The 22,022-nt window shown below is 41.7% G+C and overlaps 1 protein-coding gene across 2 annotated transcripts in view; it reads right to left on the reverse strand.

The window, feature by feature from the left end:
- Window positions 1-22,022, reverse strand: part of SEMA3D (semaphorin 3D) — a 327,020-nt gene that overhangs the window by 158,309 nt on the left and 146,689 nt on the right. For both annotated transcript variants that reach the window (XM_069765163.1, XM_069765164.1), the window contains one exon: window positions 12,744-12,907. In XM_069765163.1, coding sequence (XP_069621264.1) covers window positions 12,744-12,907 — 164 coding nt within the window. The remainder of the gene's footprint in view (window positions 1-12,743; window positions 12,908-22,022) is intronic.

A 22,022-nucleotide genomic window follows, 5' to 3' on the forward strand; every position in this document is an offset into this window, starting at 1 on the left:
TATATTGTCCGCAGGTAATACCTCTGCACGGTGGACCCCGGGCTGCGAAAGCACCTTATATCTTCTTTTATATTATTTGGTGAGTTCGGCCAGCCCTAACAGAGTGAGGCTTTGCAGATGCGGGTATGGCACACAGGTTCTGAAGAGTTTTCTATACTTTACACCAGAAAGTAGGTTGAATTCTAGTGCAAATCTATGCCAGCCATGGCTCGCACACAGGCTTGTTCCTTTTAATTATTAGATGCACTTTAATCCAGCATTATTATTATAATTAATATCATTAAGGTCAGGATATAGAACACCGGTTTTAATAAGTTCTAGTACATTTATGAGAGCAGTAGAATTTTTTTCTTTTTTGAGTCTAATATAACAAATTGCTGAGCAATTTGAATGTCTAATAGAATTTATATTTTGATATTTGAAGCATTAAATATATTATGTTTCTATCAATCTATCCATCCTCTATTTATATTTAATTATTGTAATAAAGTTACATTTTTTCAACAATTTGATTATTTCAAAAATTTTCAAAAAAATAAACTAAACGTATACTACTACTATGGGGTCCCCAACCTGTAGATCAAGAGTCACATGTGGCTCGCAGGGCCTTGATGTGTGGCTCACAGCTGTCTGCCAGCTTGGTGCATTAGCACCAGGTGTATAAAACAACTGTAAAGAGATCTTTAGATGGTGACTTTGGTGTGTAGCTATGCTGAGGAGGCCAGATCTGAATTGGGGTAAGATAGGAAACCATGGAGGTTGGCATACTGCCTTTGTGTGATTTCGGAGGAAAAGCTTTGGCTGCCATTATACCAGTAGTGGGGGCTCTGGTTGTCCCTACTGTGAGTGGGGCAGGAGCTGAATGTGACTTGTGACCCTCTTTCAGAGTTAAAAGTGGCTCATGACCCTCTTTCATATCTGAATGTGGCTCTCAAGGTCAGCTAGGTTGGGGACCTCTGTACTAGAGCATTGTAATCTAGCTTTCCATAAATCAGGCTTTTAGGCTTGAAACGAGAATGTGCTAAGTTACTAATCAGTAAAGCTTTTTATCTTCTTTTACGTATTAACTTAACTTGTAGAACTGATATTTGAAGCCGTTTGTGATGTTATCAGCATTCATAGTGCTTCCAGGGAAAATGAGCCATGAATGAATGTTTTGTCCCATGATATGTTGTACCATTTATGGTATTTAAAGCAGATAAACTTCTTCAAATGCTTCTGCTGTTTATGTGCAAACCATTTTGTGGAATCAGGAAAATCCTCCATCCTTTATATTTTGGCACTTAATAATAAAGTAATGTATGTATGATCTTTTGATCGCCTGTTTCTGCATTTTAATGCAATGTTGCGGCGACCAGAAAAGCGTAATTCTGGCGTTTTGATTTTTTATCGCTACGCCGTTTATCCAACACATTAATTCTTTTTATATCTCGATAGATCAAGCGATTCTGAATGCGGTGATACCAAATATGTGTATTTTTTATTTTTGTTATTATTATTATTTTATTTTGAATGGGGCAAATCGGGGGTGATTTGAACTTTTATTAATTTTTATTTTTTTAAATATTTTTAAAAATATGTATTTTTTTACTTTTCACTTGCTTTAATATTCTCCATGGAAGACTAGCAACTGTGAAAATCTGAACGCATCTTCTACACACAGGCGATGAACAGATCACCTGTGTATAGCAGAGATGCTCACATGCTATGAGCGCCAACCTCATTAAACCTTTTAATTAATTTGACCTAAGAACAATTTTACATTTTTCCAAAGTCCATTTTAACTGACCTTTGTCCCAGAGTAGAAGGCAGCATGTCAGATTGTGTTGATATAAGGTTTCTTCTTCGCATGATTGAGCGTTAACTTGCATTTGTGGATTGCACGCCGAACTGTGTTCAAAATGGTTTCCGGAAATATTCCTGAGCCCATGCAATGATTTACATGACCAAAGTATGCCTGCTTTTAATGCAATGCCCTCCGAGGCCTCATAGATCACAATCATCTATTATTGATTGCCAGCCTTGTCCCTCATGCACATTTTGCCAGTATATCCAAATCTTTTTAATGATATAACATACTATAGGTGGTGGAATATTGAAGTCTTTGCAATTTTGCATTGAAGATTATTCTTCTAGTATTGTTCCACAATATTTAGATGTGTTTGTTCGGGATTGGTGAACTTCTGACCATTTTTGCTTCTCAGAGACTCTGTCTGTTTATCAAGCTCTTTTCTATATACAGTTACAGTCATCATGGCCAAAAGTATTGACACCCCTGCAATTTTGTCAGATAATACTCATTTTCTTCTTGAAAATGATTGCAAACAAAAATTCTTTGGTATTATTATCTTCATTTAATTTGTCTTAAATGAAAAAACACAAAAGAGAATGAAGCAAAAAGCAAAACATTGATTATTTCACACAAAACTCCAATAATGGGCCAGACAAAAGTATTGGCACCCTCAGCCTAATACTTGGTTGCACAACCTTTAGCCAAAATAACTGCGACCAACCACTTCCGGTAACCAATAATGAGTTTCTTACAATGCTCTGCTGGAATTTTAGACCATTCTTCTTTGGCAAACTGCTCCAGGTCCCTGATATTTGAAGGGTGCCTTCTCCAAACTGCCATTTTTAGATCTCTCCACAGGTGTTCTATGGGATTCAGGTCTGGACTCATTGCTGGCCACCTTAGAAGTCTCCAGTGCTTTCTCTCAAACCATTTTCTAGTGTTTTTTCAAGTGTGTTTTGGGTCATTGTCCTGCTGGAAGACCCACGACCTCTGAGGGAGACCCAGCTTTCTCACACTGGGCTCTACATTATGCTGCAAAATTTGTTGGTAGTCTTCAGACTTCATAATGCCATGCACACGGCCAAGCAGTCCAGTGCCAGTGGCAGCAAAGCAACCCCAAAACATCAGGCAACCTCCGCCATGTTTGACTGTAGGGACTGTGTTCTTTTCTTTGAATGCCTCCTTTTTTTTCCTGTAAACTCTATGTTGATGCCTTTGCCCAATAAGCTCTACTTTTGTCTCATCTGACCAGAGAACATTCTTCCAAAACGTTTTAGGCTTTTTCAGGTAAGTTTTGGCAAACTCCAGCCTGGCTTTTTTATGTCTCGGGGTAAGAAGTGGGGTCTTCCTGGGTCTCCTACCATACAGTCCCTTTTCATTCAGACGCCGATGGATAGTACGGGATGACACTGTTGTACTCTCGGACTGCAGGGCAGCTTGAACTTGTTTGGATGTTAGTTGAGGTTCTTTATCCAACATCCGCACAATCTTGCATTGAAATCTATTGTCAATTTTTCTTTTCCGTCCACATCTAGGGAGGTTAGCCACAGTGCCATGGGCTTTACACTTCTTGATGACACTGTGCACGGTAGACACAGGAACATTCAGGTCTTTGGAGATGGACTTGTAGCCTTGAGATTGCTCATGCTTCCTCACAATTTGGTTTCTCAAGTCCTCAGACAGTTCTTTGGTCTTCTTTCTTTTCTCCATGCTCAACGTGGTACACACAAGGACACAGGACAGAGGTTGTGTCAACTTTAATCCATGTCAACTGGCTGCAAGTGTGATTTAGTTATTGCCAACACCTGTTAGGTGCCACAGGTAAATTACAGGTGCTGTTAATTACACAAATTACAGAAGCATCACATGATTTTTCTAACAGTGCCAATACTTTTGTCCACCCCCTTTTTTATGTTTGGTGTGGAATTATATCCAGTTTGGCTTTAGGACAATTCTTTTTGTGTTTTTTCATTTATGACAAATTAAATGAAGATAATAATAACAAAGAATTTGTGTTTTCAATCATTTTCAGGAAGAAAATGAGTATTATCTGACAGAATTGCAGGGGTGTCAATACTTTTGGCCATGACTGTATGTGCCTTAGTTGAAAATTGGCTGGTCTTCATCAGTATTACTGACTTTTTCAGCCTTTTATTAAATCTGCCCCAATTTTTTGGAGATGTTTAACTGCTATCAACTTCTAAATGAGATAGTTCTTTAAAATTAGAGGGAAATAATGTCTAATTTTCAGTTTCTAACATGTGTTCTATGTTCTGTTGTAGATAAAATATGGCTTCCAAATAATTACAGTTTTGTTTTCTTTACATTTTACATCCCAAATTTTGGGAGGAAATTGGGAATGGCTTTTGAACTGGGCACTGATGGTGGGACGGTCCCTCTCCTCTTGAATCCGCACTACATGGTGTCCATGGTTTCCATAAAGAATTTCACATTTTGAGTAGTGTTGAGCGATACCTTCCAATATCTGAAAGTATCGGGTCGGATGGTATCGGCCGATACCGGCAAAATATCGGATCTCGCCGATACCGATACCCGATACCAATACAAGTCAATGGGACACAAATATCGGAATGTATCCTCGATGGTTCCCAGGGTCTGAAGGAGAGGAAACTCTCCTTCAGGCCCTGGGATCCATATTAATGTAAAAAATAAAGAATAAAAAAAAAATATGGCTATACTCACCCCTCCGAAGAACCCTGGCTGTCACCGCTGCAAGCGTCCACCTCCGTTCCTGAGAATTGTAGAGAGTGAAGGACCTTCGATGACATCGTGGTCAGGTGACCTGACCACTCACGTGACCGCTCACCTGACTGTGACGTCATCGAAGGTCCTTCACTCACTACATTCTCAGGAACGGAGGCGGACGCTTGCAGCGGTGACAGACAGGGTTCTTCGGAGGGGTGAGTATAGCCATATTTTTTTTTTTATTCTTTATTTTTTACATTAATATGGATCCCAGGGCCTGAAGGAGAGTTTCCTCTCCTCCAGACCCTTGGAACCATATGCACCGCACACTCCGATACCGATTTCCGATATCACAAAAATATCGGAACTCGGTATCGGAATTCCGATACGGCAAGTATCAGCCGATACCCGATACTTGCAGTATCGGAATGCTCAACACTAATTTTGAGTCATCTTAGCAGAGAACAGTTTTCCTTTCTTTTTCAAAATTCATTTTAAATGAGTTTTGTGCTGTGCAAAAGTTTTAGGCAGGTATAGATAAATGCTGCAAAGAAAGAATACTTTTGAAAATATAAGTATTAATAGTTTAATTTTATCAATTAACAAAATGTAAAGTGGATGACTAAAAAATCATCAAATCATTAGTCTTCTATGCATATTTGCACACAATTTCCCTATGGAGTTTCTTTGAAAACTGTGTGCAAATATGCCTAGAATAATTGATGATTTGATGTTGTTTTTCATACAAAGGGCGGTAACAACAGGTATTGATTTGGTTTAGGTTTCTCTTTCCCTTCAGCAAATCCCGACTTCCTCTTCATATTCAGCTTGTTTGAAGGTGGAGACGGTGATGCCAGCTTTGATTAGGTGCCGGCCTCATATGTCAAAACACTGCATTAGAGCCCCAAGGAGAGCGAGTGCTGACACCATGTGAACGGCGCTGGCATGGGAGGTGAGTAAAGGATTTTATTATTTTGTAAATAATAATAATAATAATAATCAGGGCTGAACATTTAGCTTAAAAAGGGGTTGTACTAGTAGTGGACAACCCCTTTATTGGCTGAATTATTTATACTTCAAGTGCATCCAATAGCCACCGGTGGATCTGAGATCCATCTGCGGCTGTTAACCAGTTAAATAACAAGACATGCCGACAGGTAGTGCGTAATTAATCCTGCCCATCAGCATGCCCATCACAAGATCACAGGCACCGATGAGTTGTCATGACAGCCAGGGGTCTGATGAGGACCCCGTTCCTGTCATCACGATCCTTCTGTAAATGCCATCCCATGGCTGGCATTCTTGGGAAAGCGTGATAACACTGCTACGTATAGCACAGGCAATCGAGTGATCATGGTCCTCATGTGAGCCAGTTTCTTTGTAGCGCTTGATGGTTTTTGCCACTGCACTTGGGGACACTTTCAAAGTTTGCCCAATTTTTTGGACTGACTGACCTTCATTTCTTAAAGTAATGATGGCCACTCGTTTTTCTTTACTTAGTTGCTTTTTGTGTGCCATAATACAAATTCTAACAGTCTATTCAGTAGGACTGTGTATCCACCAGACTTCTGCACAACACAACTGATGGTCCCAACACCATTTATAAGGCAAGAAATCCCACTTACTAAACCTGACAGGGCACACCTGTGAAGTGAAAACCATTCCCGGTGACTACCTCTTGAAGTTCATTAAGAGAATGCCAAGAGTGTGCAAAGCAGTCATCAAAGCAAAAGGTGGCTACTTTGAAGAACCTAGAATGTAAGACATAATTTTAGTTGTTTCACACTTTTTTGCTAAGTATATAATTCCACATGTGTTAATTCATAGTTTTGATGCCTTCAGTGTGAATGTACAATTTTCATAGTCATGAAAATACAGAAACATCTTTAAATGAGAAGGTGTGTCCAAACTTTTGGTCTGTGCTGTACCATTTTGGGGTCGATATGATGTTTTGTTCGTCTTTCATTACATTTTATTGCAATGTTGCAGTGACCAAAAAACTTAATTGTGGCATCTTTTGGTCTGTACTGTATATGTAAAACCTTCATCTCAGGGCACAAAAATAAATCTTCACCCAGCCCCAGATTGTGAAAAAAATGAGAATGCTATGGGTCTTGGAAAATATAGACAAGATCAGTATTTTTTTTTGACAAATTTATGATTTTTTTTCACCTCTTAAATAAAATAAAAACTTCACATTTGGTATATGCATACTCATACTGACCTGGGGAATCATATTGCCTGGTCAGTTTTACCACATATTGAACATTGAAAATGTAAGAAAAAAAAAAAAAAAACATTGTGGAATTGCACTTTTTTTTGCAATTTCTCTGCACTTGTCATTTTTTCCCAGTTTTATAGTACACTATTACACTATGCGGCAGAATGAATGGTGTCATTCAAAAGTAAACTCATCTCGCAAAAAACAAGTCCTCATATGGCTATCTGGCTGGAAAAGTAAATAAGTTATGACTCTTTTAAGAAGGGGAGAAAAAAGCGATAACACAATAAATGGAAAATAGTCTGGGGTGATGGCATATATTTATACTTAGAGATTAAGTAAATTGATAACAATATTAGTATTATCAACAGCCAAAGTTAATCCGCCATAAAAATGTCATTGTTTGAGTATAATCTATATAAGTATGCATTATGCAGGAGGGTCTTATCTAAATTTAATATAGCACATGGAACACAAGACTGGATTTACCAAGGTCCAGAATTAGTACATCTGAAAATAGCAGGCGGCAGATGTCCTACTAGTGCTGCATACTGATGGCACCGGCTCATCCCATTGGTTAGCTAGATTATATTTCTGAATAGTATTTCCGAGCAAAGAGAGCATGATGAAATAAATTGACAGACTGGTATTTACCACAGGAGATGAAGAAAACTGTTCACATGTTTCTGTCTTACTACTAGATCTGTCTCATTAAGAGGATGTTAATGTCCCATTTAAGAAGTCTCTCGCTATGGGTGGTGCTACAGCAGAGGTAAAGTGGAAAATAAAATTCTAATGTAAAAAAACTAACTGGAGGTTCTCCAATTTCTCAGCATAAAAGCTGATAAATCGTAGCATATTGAAGTAATTTGGTTCAATATCGTATGTGCAGGTATAGAATTTATTCATGCATAATTAAATAGTGAAGGAAATTATTCCATTTTTAAAAAAAATATATTAGCGAACAAAGTAAGGGACATTTATTATGGCCAACATATATGCTCAGTCGTCCACTAGTCTGGGAAGCAAGAATGTCAAGATTACATTCACTATAGCCCTCACTACTGACCAGGTCTTATCACTTGTACTTTTGTAAGGTTTCATACCAGGTCACGATGCATACCAGGCCACTAATATTAATAGGTCAGGTGAAAGATCAGAGTACCGTGATTGTATATTCATACATGTGAGTCTTAAAAACTCATGGCTGCATTATTGCTCGACAAGACCGGGGTCACACTTGCGAGTACAATGTGAGAAACTCGCACGAGTCTCTCGCATCAATACATGCAGCCATATGCTCTGGTCATGAGTGCCGGTGGCAGTGGCGGGTATTGACGTGAGAGACTCGTGCGAGTTTCTCGCATTGTACTCACAAGTGTGACCTCGGCCTTAAGGCTTAAGGTACCGTCACACTAAGCGACGCTGCAGCGATTCCGACAACGATCCGGATCGCTGCAGCGTCGCTGTTTGGTCGCTGGAGAGCTGTCACACAGACAGCTCTCCAGCGACCAATGATGCCGGTAACCAGGGTAAACATCGGGTTACTAAGCGCAGGGCCGCGCTTAGTAACCGGATGTTTACCCTGGTTACCATCGTTAAAGTAAAAAAAACAACCACTACATACTTACCTTCCGCTGTCTGTCCCCGGCGCTGTGCTTCTCTGCTCTGGCTGTGAGCGCCGGGCAGCCGGAAAGCAGAGCGGTGACGTCACCGCTCTGCTTTCCGGCCGCTGTGCTCACAGCCAGTACAGGAGGAGTGCCGGGGACAGACAGCGGTAGGTAAGTATGTAGTGGTTGTTTTTTTACTTTAACGATGGTAACCAGGGTAATCATCGGGTTACTAAGCGCGGCCCTGCGATTAGTTACCCGATGTTTACCCTGGTTACCAGCGAAGATATCGCTGAATCAGCGTCACACACGCCGATTCAGCGATGTCAGCGGGAGATCCAGCGACGAAACAAAGTTCTGGACTTTCTTCCCCGACCAGCGACATCACAGCAGGGGCCTGATCGCTGCTGCGTGTCACACTGGACGATATCGCTAGCGAGGACGCTGCAACGTCACGGATCGCTAGCGATATCGTCTAGTGTGACGGGGCCTTTAGACTTATACATACCTGCACTGATCAACTGTTATCAACTCTGGGGGTAAGTGGCTTCATACAATGTACAGAGAGGAGCACCACAGCTCTTTACAGTGTTTACTGGCTTTTGTAGATCAGCTCCTATTCATTTGAATAGATTGATCTGCCGTACCTGGGAGAAACAACTACACAGTGTCTTGGAGCAGTAGTGTTCTGTTCCGCAAACTGTTTACATATGGAGACTCCTGGAGATAAAATCAGCTGATTGGTAGGTTGCAGGTAGAGATGAGCAGATTTTTGGAAATTCAAATTTCCCAGCTTTGCAAAAATGTTCTCTAAAAATTTGATTTGCAGCTAACACGCTTGTGCCAATTTCAGAACCAGACAGGAAAAGGTGGGTGGGAAAATAGAATAAGGAGAGAAATTTTGTTTCAATATTATCTGTCTACTCTGCTTACCCAGTGAAGGCAGAGATAAAATCCAACTCTGTTGTACATACAACTGGTGATCTCCGATGACACAGTGTTGTACCAGCCACAATTGTACAATGTATGAACATCTGATGTATGAACTGGGATTTGATGTTATAGCTGTTTGGCATTATGGGCATGCCCCCTTAACCTCGTTAATTGAAATTAGCCTGTTTACTGATGCTGTTTCGAAGTGTTGCTGGGCAAGCTTTTTTTTTTTCGAATCACCTATTAAATAAAGCTCAAATTTGCAAAAAACTGTCAATTTAACTAAAGATCTGTTAGGCATTGGGATTCTCCCACTACACATAATAGATCCCAAGCCTTATCTGCCTCTGCGGTCTCCCATTCAGATTCAGCCGCTGTGGGTGCTTCTGAGCATAGACATCGGTCCCAGCATCTTGCTCAGGCTCATGCTGTTCATTTGATTACTGTTGGCTCTCCAGCCAAGTCTATAGTAACCAGCGATAGGCATTGGTGATCGGACGCTCTGGAGTCTAAGTCCAGAAATCACCTTACTGAGCATGTCCGTGATCTGGCGTCTTCCTATTGGTGGTCGGATGTTAGCTGCTCTGGTGATGTGGCAGCTCTGGATTGGCCCACAGGCAATGTCATGGCTAGCTGGGCATGAGTGTTTGGGGTGGAGCCTTGCGCTTAAAAAGCTGTCAGCTGCCCACACATGTACATTAGTATCATTTTATGTACAGCTATATCAGTGGAGTCTCTACCACTCTGTCTGCAAGTGTGGTTTGTCTGTCTAGCTTGGGCAGCTAGCGTCAGTGGGGGCAATTAACAGCTTAGCATCTGGTTCCTACATGTGTGCGGTTAGCACAGTAGAGTTACAGAGCAAGTTCAACCCTAGTCAGGGTACTAAGCATCTCTTTCATTTCTGTGTGCGAGACACACAGATCTGTTGCAGAGCTGCTCTTTCATTTCTGTGTCCGAATGACACTGCTCAGCTGCAGAGCACCTCTTTCGTTTCTGTGTGCGAATGACACAGCTCAGTTGCAGAGCTGCTCTTTTGCTACTGTGCGCGAGTGACACAGCTCAGTTGTAGAGCATCTCCTTCGTTTCTGTGTGCAAGTGACAGCTCAGTTGCAGAGCATCTCTCGATTCTGTGTGCGAGTGACACAGCTCTGTTGCAGAGCATCTGTTTAGCTTCTGTGTGTGAGTTCAGTTCATGTGCTATTCACGCGGAGTGGCGTTCAACCCAGGGTGTACGGATAATCGCTCGCTGTGTATTCCATCATTATTCACAAGCAGCAGTTTTCCATCTCTGCACGGTGGACCCTGGGTTGCGATTGTGCTTCATTATTTATTTTATTTAGCGCAATCTGCCAACCATAACAAGATCAATCCTCCGCTAATCAAAAAAGTCATCTCAGTCAGATGTCAGACCCTCAGACCTACCATAAGAGCTTATGCACATGGTTATATTTTCAGTCCTAGTGCGATCCGACAAAACATCGGATCACGCTTGGACCAATGTTATTCTATGGACCCATGTACTTCAGATATTTTCCTTGGATCGAGCTGGTCAGATAAAAAAAAATCACAGCATACCCACTTAGGATTCGATATTTGGATTGCACTTGGCCATGCAAATCCACGAGCCTGTTGAAAAGATTGGATTGCACTTGAATGACATCCGAGTGCAGTCCAATTTTCACTGATTCACAGAATAGAGAAAATGGAGAAATTGTTTTCTCCATCTTCTCTTCATCCAAGAGAATTGGGTCACACTATGATCACATTGATCAAACTCTAATCAGAGTGTGATTTGCATAATCAACCCAATTTTCTTGGCTGAGAGAATGCTAACTCGTGTGACCTTAGCCCAAGGTCGGGTTCACATTAGCATTCAGGGGCTTTGCGGAGGGCTGCGTACATCCTCCATTTTAGCCCCACCTACTTCCGCAAACTTCTGCATGCATCCTGTGTATCTATCTTTAAAGGGACACTGTCACCTGAATTTGGAGGGAACAATCTTCAGCCATGGAGGCGGGGTTTTTGTGTTTTTGATTCACCCTTTCCTTACCCGCTGGCTGCATGCTGGCTGCAATATTGGATTGAAGTTCATTCTCTGTCCTCCGTAGTACATGCCTGCACAAGGTGCAATCTTGCCTTGCGCAGGCGTGTACTATGGAGGACAGAGAATGAACTTCAATCCAATATTGCAGCCAGCATGCAGCCAGCGGGTAAGGAAAGGGTGAATCAAACACCCGAAAACCCCGCCCCTATGGCTGAAGATTGTTCCCTCCAAATTCAGGTGACAGTGTCCCTTTAACATTGGGTATGCAGGACATGCAGATGTATGTGGATGCACCCACCATCCACACAAAACGCAACTTGTTGCGTTCCGATGCGGTCGGCGAACGCGTCAAAACAACGCATCCGCATACATCCGCATGTCCTGCGTACCCAATGTTAAAGATAGGTACGCATGGCGCATGCAGAAGTTTGCGGAAGTAGGTGGGGCTTAATGGAGGATGTACGCAGCCCTCCGCAAAGCCCCCGAACGCTAATGTGAATCAGACCTTGGGCTAAGGTCACACGAGTTAGCATTCTCTTATCCAAGAAAATTGGGTTGATTATGCAAATCACACTCTGAAGTAGGTGGGGTTTAAAATAGGACATACGCAGCCCTCCACAAAGCCCCCGAACACTAATGTGAACTTAGCCTAAGAATAGGTCATTAGTATCCTTACAGAGTAAAACTCTTTTAGGGTATGTGCACACGTCATGATTTTTTCCTGGCAAAATCCTGAGAATTCTGCCAGAAATCCGCGTGCTTTTTTTGCGCGGATTTCTCGCGGAATTTGCGCGTTTTTTGCGCGGATTTTTTGCGGATTTTTTGCGTTTTTTTTTTATTTTCCGGAATGTCCTTTTTGATAGAAAATCCGCAGAAAATCCGGAAAAAGATAGAGCATGTCCGGATTTTTTGCGGTATGCGTTTTTTTTGCGGAAAAAAACGCTAACATATGCACAAAAAATGCGGAATGCATTCTAAAAGATAGGATGCATAATGTTAGCGTTTTTTTACCGGATTTATGGCGAAATTCCGCAAAAAAAACGCTAAAAATCCTGACGTGTGCACATACCCTTTAGGTTCAGGTCCATTTTTTGGAAATCAGGAGAGTCTTTGACAGAGCATAACTTTAGAAAATGCCAGAATTCATTGGCATTACATATTTGTCCCCGCAAGGGACACAAGTTTCTATAATAAGCAGTACTGAAGATAAATCTATGTATTTCTTGATTAATGTGTGAACAGTTTTCTCATATATGTGTTTATAGCTTTGGTGTTTTGTGTTTATATCTAGCGAAAAAGCTCAGTGTCAGTCTGTGTACATAAAGTTCATATAACACAGCTCCGCATCCACTGGAGGTACTCCCCAGGAAGTATCTGCATTGGAAGAAATGTTTGAAAAGACATTTATCAAAAGAACATTGTTTTAAACACACCAACCTTTCTTATATTTTTGTTTACATCAACCAGATTGAGCATATAGATGTAATCTTTCGCTCCGAGGAACAGTCGGCTCCTCTCTTCATCAAGCAGCAGGGTCTGAAAACTCAGGCTTTCAGACGATGACTCCAGAAACGGGATACAGCTGTTAGACAGAAGCAGGTCTGTGGGAAAAGCAAAGACATTTTAAGAATAAAAGTGTTTACTTATCAGCCTACATTCACACTAGTGTTTTTTCACGATTTCTTTAAAATATATGTGAACCTTTTAGTGGGAGAGATATTGTAAAACTCATGCATATTTCCATCAGCTGTCAAATGTATAATTCATTGATCTCGGTGTCAACTCACGAAAACATGGAATATACAACTGTTGCAACAACAGAAATCTCAGGTACATAAAAACCTAAGTTCACATTTAAGAATAGATACTAGTGTGATTTCTATCTCTATGTAACGTCACACTGAAAGTTCAAATTCGGAAACCTGAGAACCATATCTGCCTTCAGCATTTGAAAATGCTCTGAAAAAATCAAGCTCTCAAATATTTATTCAGCAAGCAGTGATTTCAATACCTTGAATTAAGTAAGCATAATATGGTAAGGAACGTAGCTTTGGAAATAACAAAGCATCTTGGACACATAGCAAAAGCAATAGCGAGCTAGTCTGAATACCGTATATACTCGAGTATAAGCCGAGATTTTCAGCCCAAATTTTTGGGCTGAAAGTGCCCCTCTCGGCTTATACTCGAGTCAATGTGGGTGGCAGGGTCGGCGGGTGAGGGGGTGAGGGCGCTGAGGTATACTTACCTAGTCCCAGCGATCCTCGCGCTGTCCCTGCCGTCTCACGGGCTTCTGTGCTGCAGCTTCTTCCCCTCTTCAGCGGTCACGTGGGACCGCTCATTAGAGATATGAATAAGCGGCTCCACCTCCCATAGGGGTGGAGCCGCCTATTCATTCCTCTAATCAGCGGTGCCGGTGACCGCTGACAGGAAGAGCTGCGGCACCGAAGACCAGGCAGAGGGACAGCGCGAGGATCGCCAGGACTAGGTAAGTATAGCATATTCACCTGTCCTCGTTCCAGCCGCCGGGCGCCGCTCCATCTTCCCGGCCGGCGCCTCCATCTTCCCGGCGTCTGCGCTCTGACTGTTCAGGCAGAGGGCGCGATGACGCATACAGTGTGCGCGGCGCCCTCTGCCTGATCAGTCAGAGCAGAGACGCCGGGAAGATGGAGGCGCCGGAACGAGACGCCGGGAGCTGCAATCAAGGGAGGTGAGTATGTGGTTTTTTTTTTTATTGCAGCAGCGGCGGCAGAGATTTCTATGGGGCACAATGAACGGTGCAGAGCAGCGTATATGGCACAGCAATGGGGCACAATGAACGGTGCAAAGCACCGTATATGGCACAGCAATGGGGCACAATGAACGGTGCAGAGCACCGTATATGGCACAGCAATGGGGCACAATGAACGGTGCAGAGCACCGTATATGGGCACAGATATGGGGCACAATGAACGGTGCAGAGCACCGTATATGGCACAGCAATGGGGCACAATGAACGGAGCAGAGCACCGTATATGGGCACAGATATGGGGCACAATGAACGGTGCAGAGCACTGTATATGGCACAGCAATGGGGCACAATGAACGGTGCAGAGCACCGTATATGGCACAGCAATGGGGCACAATGAACGGTGCAGAGCACCGTATATGGGCACAGATATGGGGCACAATGAACGGTGCAGAGCACCGTATATGGCACAGCAATGGGGCACAATGAACGGAGCAGAGCATCGTATATGGGCACAGATATGGGGCACAATGAACGGTGCAGAGCACTGTATATGGCACAGCAATGGGGCACAATGAACGGTGCAGAGCACCGTATATGGCACAGCAATGGGGCACAATGAACGGTGCAGAGCACCGTATATGGCACAGCAATGGGGCACAATGAACGGTGCAGAGCACTGTATATGGCACAGCAATGGGGCACAATGAACGGTGCAGAGCACCGTATATGGCACAGCAATGGGGCACAATGAACGGTGCAGAGCACCGTATATGGCACAGCAATGGGGCACAATGAACGGTGCAGAGCACCGTATATGGCACAGCAATGGGGCACAATGAATGGTGCAGAGCACCGTATATGGGCACAGATATGGGGCACAATGAACGGTGCAGAGCACCGTATATGGAACAGCAATGGGGCACAATGAACGGAGCAGAGCACCGTATATGGGCACAGATATGGGGCACAATGAACGGTGCAGAGCACCGTATATGGCACAGTAATGGGGCACAATGAACGGTGCAGAGCACCGTATATGGCACAGCAATGGGGCACAATGAACGGTGCAGAGCACCGTATATGGCACAGCAATGGGGCACAATGAACGGTGCAGAGCACCGTATATGGCACAGCTATGGGGCACAATGAACGGTGCAGAGCACTATATGGGGCACAGCTATGGGGAAATAATGAACGGTGTAGAGCACTATATGGCACAGCTATGGGGAAATAATGATCTATTTTTATTTTTGAAATTCACCGGTAAATGCTGCATTTCCACCCTAGGCTTATACTCGAGTCAATAAGTTTTCCCAGTTTTTTGTGGCAAAATTAGGGGGGTCGGCTTATACTCGGGTCGGCTTATACTCGAGTATATACGGTACATTATTATTTAGAACAAGAGATTGATCAGAAGTACAATGCAAGTCAACGGGGTTTGGCAAAATCCCATTCACACCCAGTGGAATATCTCAGCATGATTTTAGGACATTGTACCCATTGCGTACCCATTGCAATGTAACGTTTGAAATCCACAGCAAAATCCAGCTTTTCATAGGCACTGAATAGAATATAAATCTTCTCTCGTTCTCCTACTGTTTTGTCGGTTTCATTATACTATTGGCTGCCATGTCACCATGAAATCATAGCCATGAATCCTTAATAGCACAGTAGTTCCTTCACAGGCGGAAAAAAACATGGGACTGAGGCTACTTTTTTGCATTGAAATGGAAACATTAATCATGGCAATAATTAATAATAATATTTAATTTTATATTTTATGTAACATACATATAAAGCACAATAAAATATATGTTTAGCTGCTGGGCAAAAAAAGTGTTTACCTTCAGAGCCATCTAAAGAAAATAATAATAATAATAATCTTTATTTTTATATAGCAGTAACATATTCCGCAGCTGTTTACAGTTTGTACACATTATCATCACTGTCCCCGATGGGGCTCACAATCTTAATTCCCTATCAGTATATCTTGAAATGTGGGAGGAAAGCGGAGAATCCGGAGGAAACCCACACAAACACGGGGAGAACATACAAACTCCTTGCAGATGGTGTCCAAGGTGGGAATAGAACCCAGGACTTCAGCGCTGACAAAATTACACAACTGTTCTTCAGCTAAAAACTGACATTGACATTTCAATACCTATATTTGGAATTTTAGATAAAATGTTATTTTCCTGTTCAATTTGAACTCAAACCTGTATATTGCTTTGGTCACATGAAACTACATAATAACAATATTGGCAAAAAAAATGTAATGAAAGAAAGCAGTGAGTAAATCACACACTCCACCACGTACTTTTACAGCCTGTCCCTTAGTACCACAACAGCAAAATTGATGATGATGCTTGATGTGTGCATGCAAAATCTGAACAGGTCATAGTATTTTGAGAAAATGAGAACGATCTGTAGTTCTGATTAGTTCCTAGAACAACAAGATCCTATTAGCTGACTGCTGAGCTCAGAAACACACAATAGTCTGTGCGAGGCCAGAAACAGCCATTATTGTATTTAAAGGCTGTTGAGCAATCTTGGGTTTATAAGTTTGTTTCCAATAAACACTTCCAACGTCAATTGTGTAGACGAGAACAGGAGAGGTCAGCCAGTATGACTTCACAAATATAAATACACAAAAAGCAAATAGCTACGCATTTGTGCGTGTGTACTCTAGATGACATGAGTGACACTGTGAGCGTTACGATCACTGCTTTTATTATCATCCAAACATCTGTCTGATGAATATTTTATTCTGTAATTGTGAAGGAGTCCAGACAAGAGTAATTGGTATAGACACTTGTAGATCATAACCTCAAGAAACAACTCCATATTCCATTGATACAGGTGCAAAATAAACCATGACAAAGATTGAATGTGAAAAAAGTGAGTTTATTATTTGTCATTAGTGTTGAGCGATACCGTCCGATACTTGAAAGTATCGGTATCGGATAGTATCGGCCGATACCCGAAAAATATCGGATATCGCCGATACCGATATCCGATACCAATACAAGTCAATGGGACATCAAGTATCGGAAGGTATTCTCATGGTTCCCAGGGTCTGAAGGAGAGGAAACTCTCCTTAAGGCCCTGGGATCCATAGGGATGTGTAAAATAAAGAATTAAAATAAAAAATATTGATATGCTCACCTCTCCGGCGGCCCCTGGACTTCACGCTGCTAACCGGGAGGCTTCTTTGTTTAAAAAGCGCGCCTTTCGGACCTGTGAATGACGTCCCGGCTTCTGATTGGTCGCGTGCCGCCCATGTGACCGGCACGCGACCAATCAGAGGCCGCGACGTCATTCGCAGGTCCTCAATTCCTAGCATTAGCAGTTTTGTGAATGAGAATGACGTCGCGGTTTCTGATTGGTCGCGTGCCGGTCACATGGGCGGCACGCGACCAATCAGAAGCCAGGACGTCATTCACAGGTCCGAAAGGCGCGCTTTTTAAACAAAGAAGCCTCCCGGTTAGCAGCGTGAAGTCCAGGGGCCGCCGGAGAGGTGAGCATATCAATATTTTTTATTTTAATTCTTTATTTTACACATCCCTATTAATTCGATACCGATACCCGATATCACAAAAATATCGGATCTCGGTATCGGAATTCCGATACCGCAAGTATCGGCCGATACCCGATACTTGCGGTATCGGAATGCTCAACACTATTTGTCATCTTTACTGAATAAACTCAATTTTTTCACCTTCAGCTTTTGGAACACTACCTATCCTATTTTGCTTTTTATCCTGGTAAATGGGACTCTAGCTATATGGGACTTTCATGTTGATGACCTATTCCTTGAGGTCCAACTTCTGGGCCCTGGTTGATCAGTTGATTGGGCTGCCAATCACTGGCCATATCGATGACCTACAAGACATCTCCGAATTTGGGTATTGACTACAGTAGCATCATGCTGGGTTGTTAACAATTATTACATTTATTTACAGTTCCACAAAAAATAGATTTTTTTTCTTTACTGTTTATAAAGTCCTTCTGAAGAAAATGTTATCCTTGATTTATTTTTATTTCCTAAGTTTGTGCTGTGCATGTTCAAAAACTGTTATTCACACTGCAAATGAGTCCAGGGGCAGCCAGTAGATGGAAAGGCAGGATAGAGCTCTAATCAGTGAAGACAGAAGACCTAAACACAACCTGTAATCAGCAATTCTGTGGTCCCTAGAGGCAAAGGGGTGAGGAGTTCTCTCATCCAATCCTTGCTGAGCCCGTTCATTTTGAAAATATCTAGTTCTGACAGCTGGGTTAGTAGATACAACAGGACACAAGGTCGGCTAGTGGGAAGCTTACTGCCCCTATTTCACTTGGTCTGTCCGAGAATGAGAGGGGCCTGACACAGGTGAGGATCAACAGCTAAGTCAAGATGGCTCTGGGTAAACTTCAAGGTATGAGTGACACAGGCACATGGGGTAGCAAGCAGAGGATAGAAAATAAAAGCACTAATAATGGCATGCAGATAACAAGATGCTAACAAAGAAACAGATATCAGAGAACCCAAGCACAGGAAATTGAGATCCAGGTATCAGAGGTCACAGGCAGAAGAGGTTGAGAAACCGATAACAGCTGACAATTGTTCACATAATGACAATCAGATGACAAATGATTCTAGCATAGAAGCAGAGAAGATCACTGGATGAGGAAATAAGAATACAAAAGTGGAAAAAAACATAGGAAATGACTAGCCGATAACACAGGGCAGTAGTTTACTAAATAGAGAAGAACAGTCTGAGCCCACTGCCAGAATTTAATAGTAATGAGTGTTCTGCCGCATTTTGTATCTGGCACTGCTAGTCTCAGATCCCACACTCTGTAGTATGGATCTCTGGTGCTGATGGTGAATTTTCAGTTTTGTACTAGTGGTGGACTATAGTGGAGCAGCTGTGGTTTATACTCTGGCAAGTGGCAACAGCTGCAATGTGGGTAACACTGCCACATAGCGGGCTATATGAATTGTCATAAACTGCTCCCCCACCTTTGATTAACTGCATATGAAAATTATTGAACACCAGTAGGAGCAAATCATAATACATTCTTTAACAGATGTCATCCACTAGTAGCTGGATTCATGACACATATATTAAGGGGCTGCTCTAAAAAAGTTTAAAGGGTAACTAAACTTTTTTGTATTGATCTGCATTTATAAAGTTATGAATCTTTGCAATACACTCCATTTTCTTATATTTTTTAGTTCGATCTTTAACCCCTTCATGACCTTGGGATTTTCCATTTTTCCGTGTTCGTTTTTCGCTCCCCTCCTTCCCAGAGCCATAACTTTTTAATTTTTCCATCAATTTGGCCATGTGAGGGCTTATTTTTACCATGTCGTGTACTAGAAAATGGGAAAAAAGTTCTAAGTGCAGTGAAATTGCAAAAAAAGTGCAGTCCCACACTTGTTTTTCATTTGGCTTTTTTGCTAGGTTCACTAAATGCTAAAAATGACCTGCCATTATGATTCTCCAGGTCAGTACGAGTTCATAGACACCTAACATTGCCTAGGTTATTTTTTACCTAAGTGGTAAAATTCCAAACTTTGCTAAAAAAAAAAAAAAATTGCGCCATTTTCCGATACTCGTAGCGTCTCCATTTTTCATTATCTGGGGTTGGTTGAGGGCTTATTTTTTGCATGCCGAGCTGGCGTTTTTAATGATTCCAATTCGGTGCAGATACGTTCATTTGATCGCCCGTTATTGTATTTTAATGCAATGTCACGGCGACCAAAAAAACGTAATTCTGGTGTTTCGATTTTATTTCTCGTTACGCCGTTTAGCAATCAGGTTAATGCTTTTTTTTTTTTATAGATCGGGCGATTCTGAACGCGGCGATACCAAATATGTGTAGGTTTGATTTTTTTTTATTGATTTATTTTGATTGGAGCGAAAGGGGGGTGATTTAAACTTTTATATTTTTTTTATTTTTTTCACATTTTTTTTTTACTTTTTTTTAACTTTTGCCATACTTCAATAGCCTCCATGGGAGGCTAGAAGCAGGCACAACCCAATCACCTCTGCTACATAGCAGCAATCTTATGTTCGCTGCTATGTAGTAGAAAATCAGGTGTGCTGTGAGCGCCGACCACAGGGTGGCGCTCACAGCTGCCAGGGATCAGTAACCATAGAGGTCTCAAGGACCTCTATGGTTACAATGGAGAAGCATCGGTGACCTCCAATCATGTGACGGGGTCGGCGATGCGCTCATATCCGGCCGCCCGGCCAGATGCGGTAGTTAAATGCCGCTGTCTGCGTTTGACAGCGGCATTTAACTAGTTAATAGCGGCGGGTGAATCGAGATTTCACTCGCCGCTATTGCGGGCACATGTCAGCTGTTCAAAACAGCTGACATGTCCCGGCTTTGATGCGGGCTCACCGCGGAGCCCTGCATCAAAGCAGGGGAGCTGAACTCGGACGTACTATCCCGTCCGAGGTCAGAAAGGGGTTAATATCATGCTGAAAATTTGTAAGGAATAGTGTCTGAAAATGGGGAGAGGACAGTAGAGAAACTTGGACAATTGAACGGAGATCAGCAACTAAGACAGCATGAACTAGGCAAACAGGCCAGCACTCTCAGCAAGATGTTAACGATAGCCCTCACTTCTGACAATTATTTCTTTACTACTTTCTCTGCATTCTAAAAGTAAAGTTTAATTTCACAGTTGTGGGACAGGTCTTTTAAAGTCTCAAAAAAACACTTTGTGCGCTATAACATACTGGCAAGCTTTAGGAGCCAGAAAAATATTAAATGTTTTGTTTGGTAGAGCAAATACATTGTTAATAACTAAAAGTAATTCATTATTGACCAGGTATCTGCGTTCATGACAGTTCTTCAGGAAAGGCTAAAGTGAGAGGCCAGCCTAGATGTCAGGTTGCCAAACCGTCTATTTGCCGATTTGAGCAACACTGAACAGAATAGTGAGAAACTTGGGAAGTGAAACTAGTCGGTAAGTGACTGCAAGAATGCAAATCAATTATGACCATTCATGTGACAACGGCTCAAACCTTCAGACAGAGCAGAATCTTAACAGTGTGTATGTTATACAGTGCTAGACTTCAGCACGATCTAGTCCTTTAATTTACCTTTAGGCCACCATCATCACCAGTCAAATTTAGACAGATTACAACAAGCATTTGCCTTGGAGAGCCCAATATGGTTTGAATAGTCATGCCAATTGTGTACATGCATGTTGCATTTATGTTTTATTACTAAAAGATATTGCATTGGTTCAAAATTGGAACAGCCCCTGTTATTAATAAATCACTGGGTTTATTTATTTTCAGTACAATAATAATTTGATTACTAAGCAACAAATTTACCATTCCGTAAACTTCACCTAATTAATGCTTCATTTTATATTTCAACTCTATATTTATCACAGTTCTTGAAATACACCATCGAAAATTCATTAGCGAAGTTCATGTTAGTCCAGATCTATCCTTTATCCTTGAATTGCTGATTAATATTTAATAAGGAATGTGTTAGCTCCAGTTTCCATTTATCTAATGACAGACGTTCGAAAGAGAGCCAAAGCCCATAAGGTATTTATTAGGTCAAAAGAAAGCTGTCCTTAGATTTTCAGACGTAGCTAATGAAGCTCAGATTAATGCCAAATCAATAAGTGTCTATGTGAAATAGGAAGATTGGCAGAGTCTATAAAGTCTTTTTTTTCATTTGGGTTTCATCTGTTAAGTACTATCAAAGATTAGAAGATGATCAAAGTTATCAGAGAAAACAGAAATACATTAAGTAGAGTAATTGTAGACGGAATACTTAAAATCAATCTGTTTGTTTGGAACTTTGAAGTTTAAAAATGAAAAAGTTTCAATCCAGATTAAAATTTTACTTTCACACATACACAAAATTAATTCATGTATATTATCTCATCTGTAAATGAAGTGCTTTATGTTTATATATTGGAGACTTATAGGCCATTCTATGCTATTCTGGAAATTAAATATGCAAATTGC

This window comes from Ranitomeya imitator, chromosome 4 (genome assembly GCF_032444005.1).
Source record: "Ranitomeya imitator isolate aRanImi1 chromosome 4, aRanImi1.pri, whole genome shotgun sequence".
Classification (NCBI taxonomy): domain Eukaryota; kingdom Metazoa; phylum Chordata; class Amphibia; order Anura; family Dendrobatidae; genus Ranitomeya; species Ranitomeya imitator.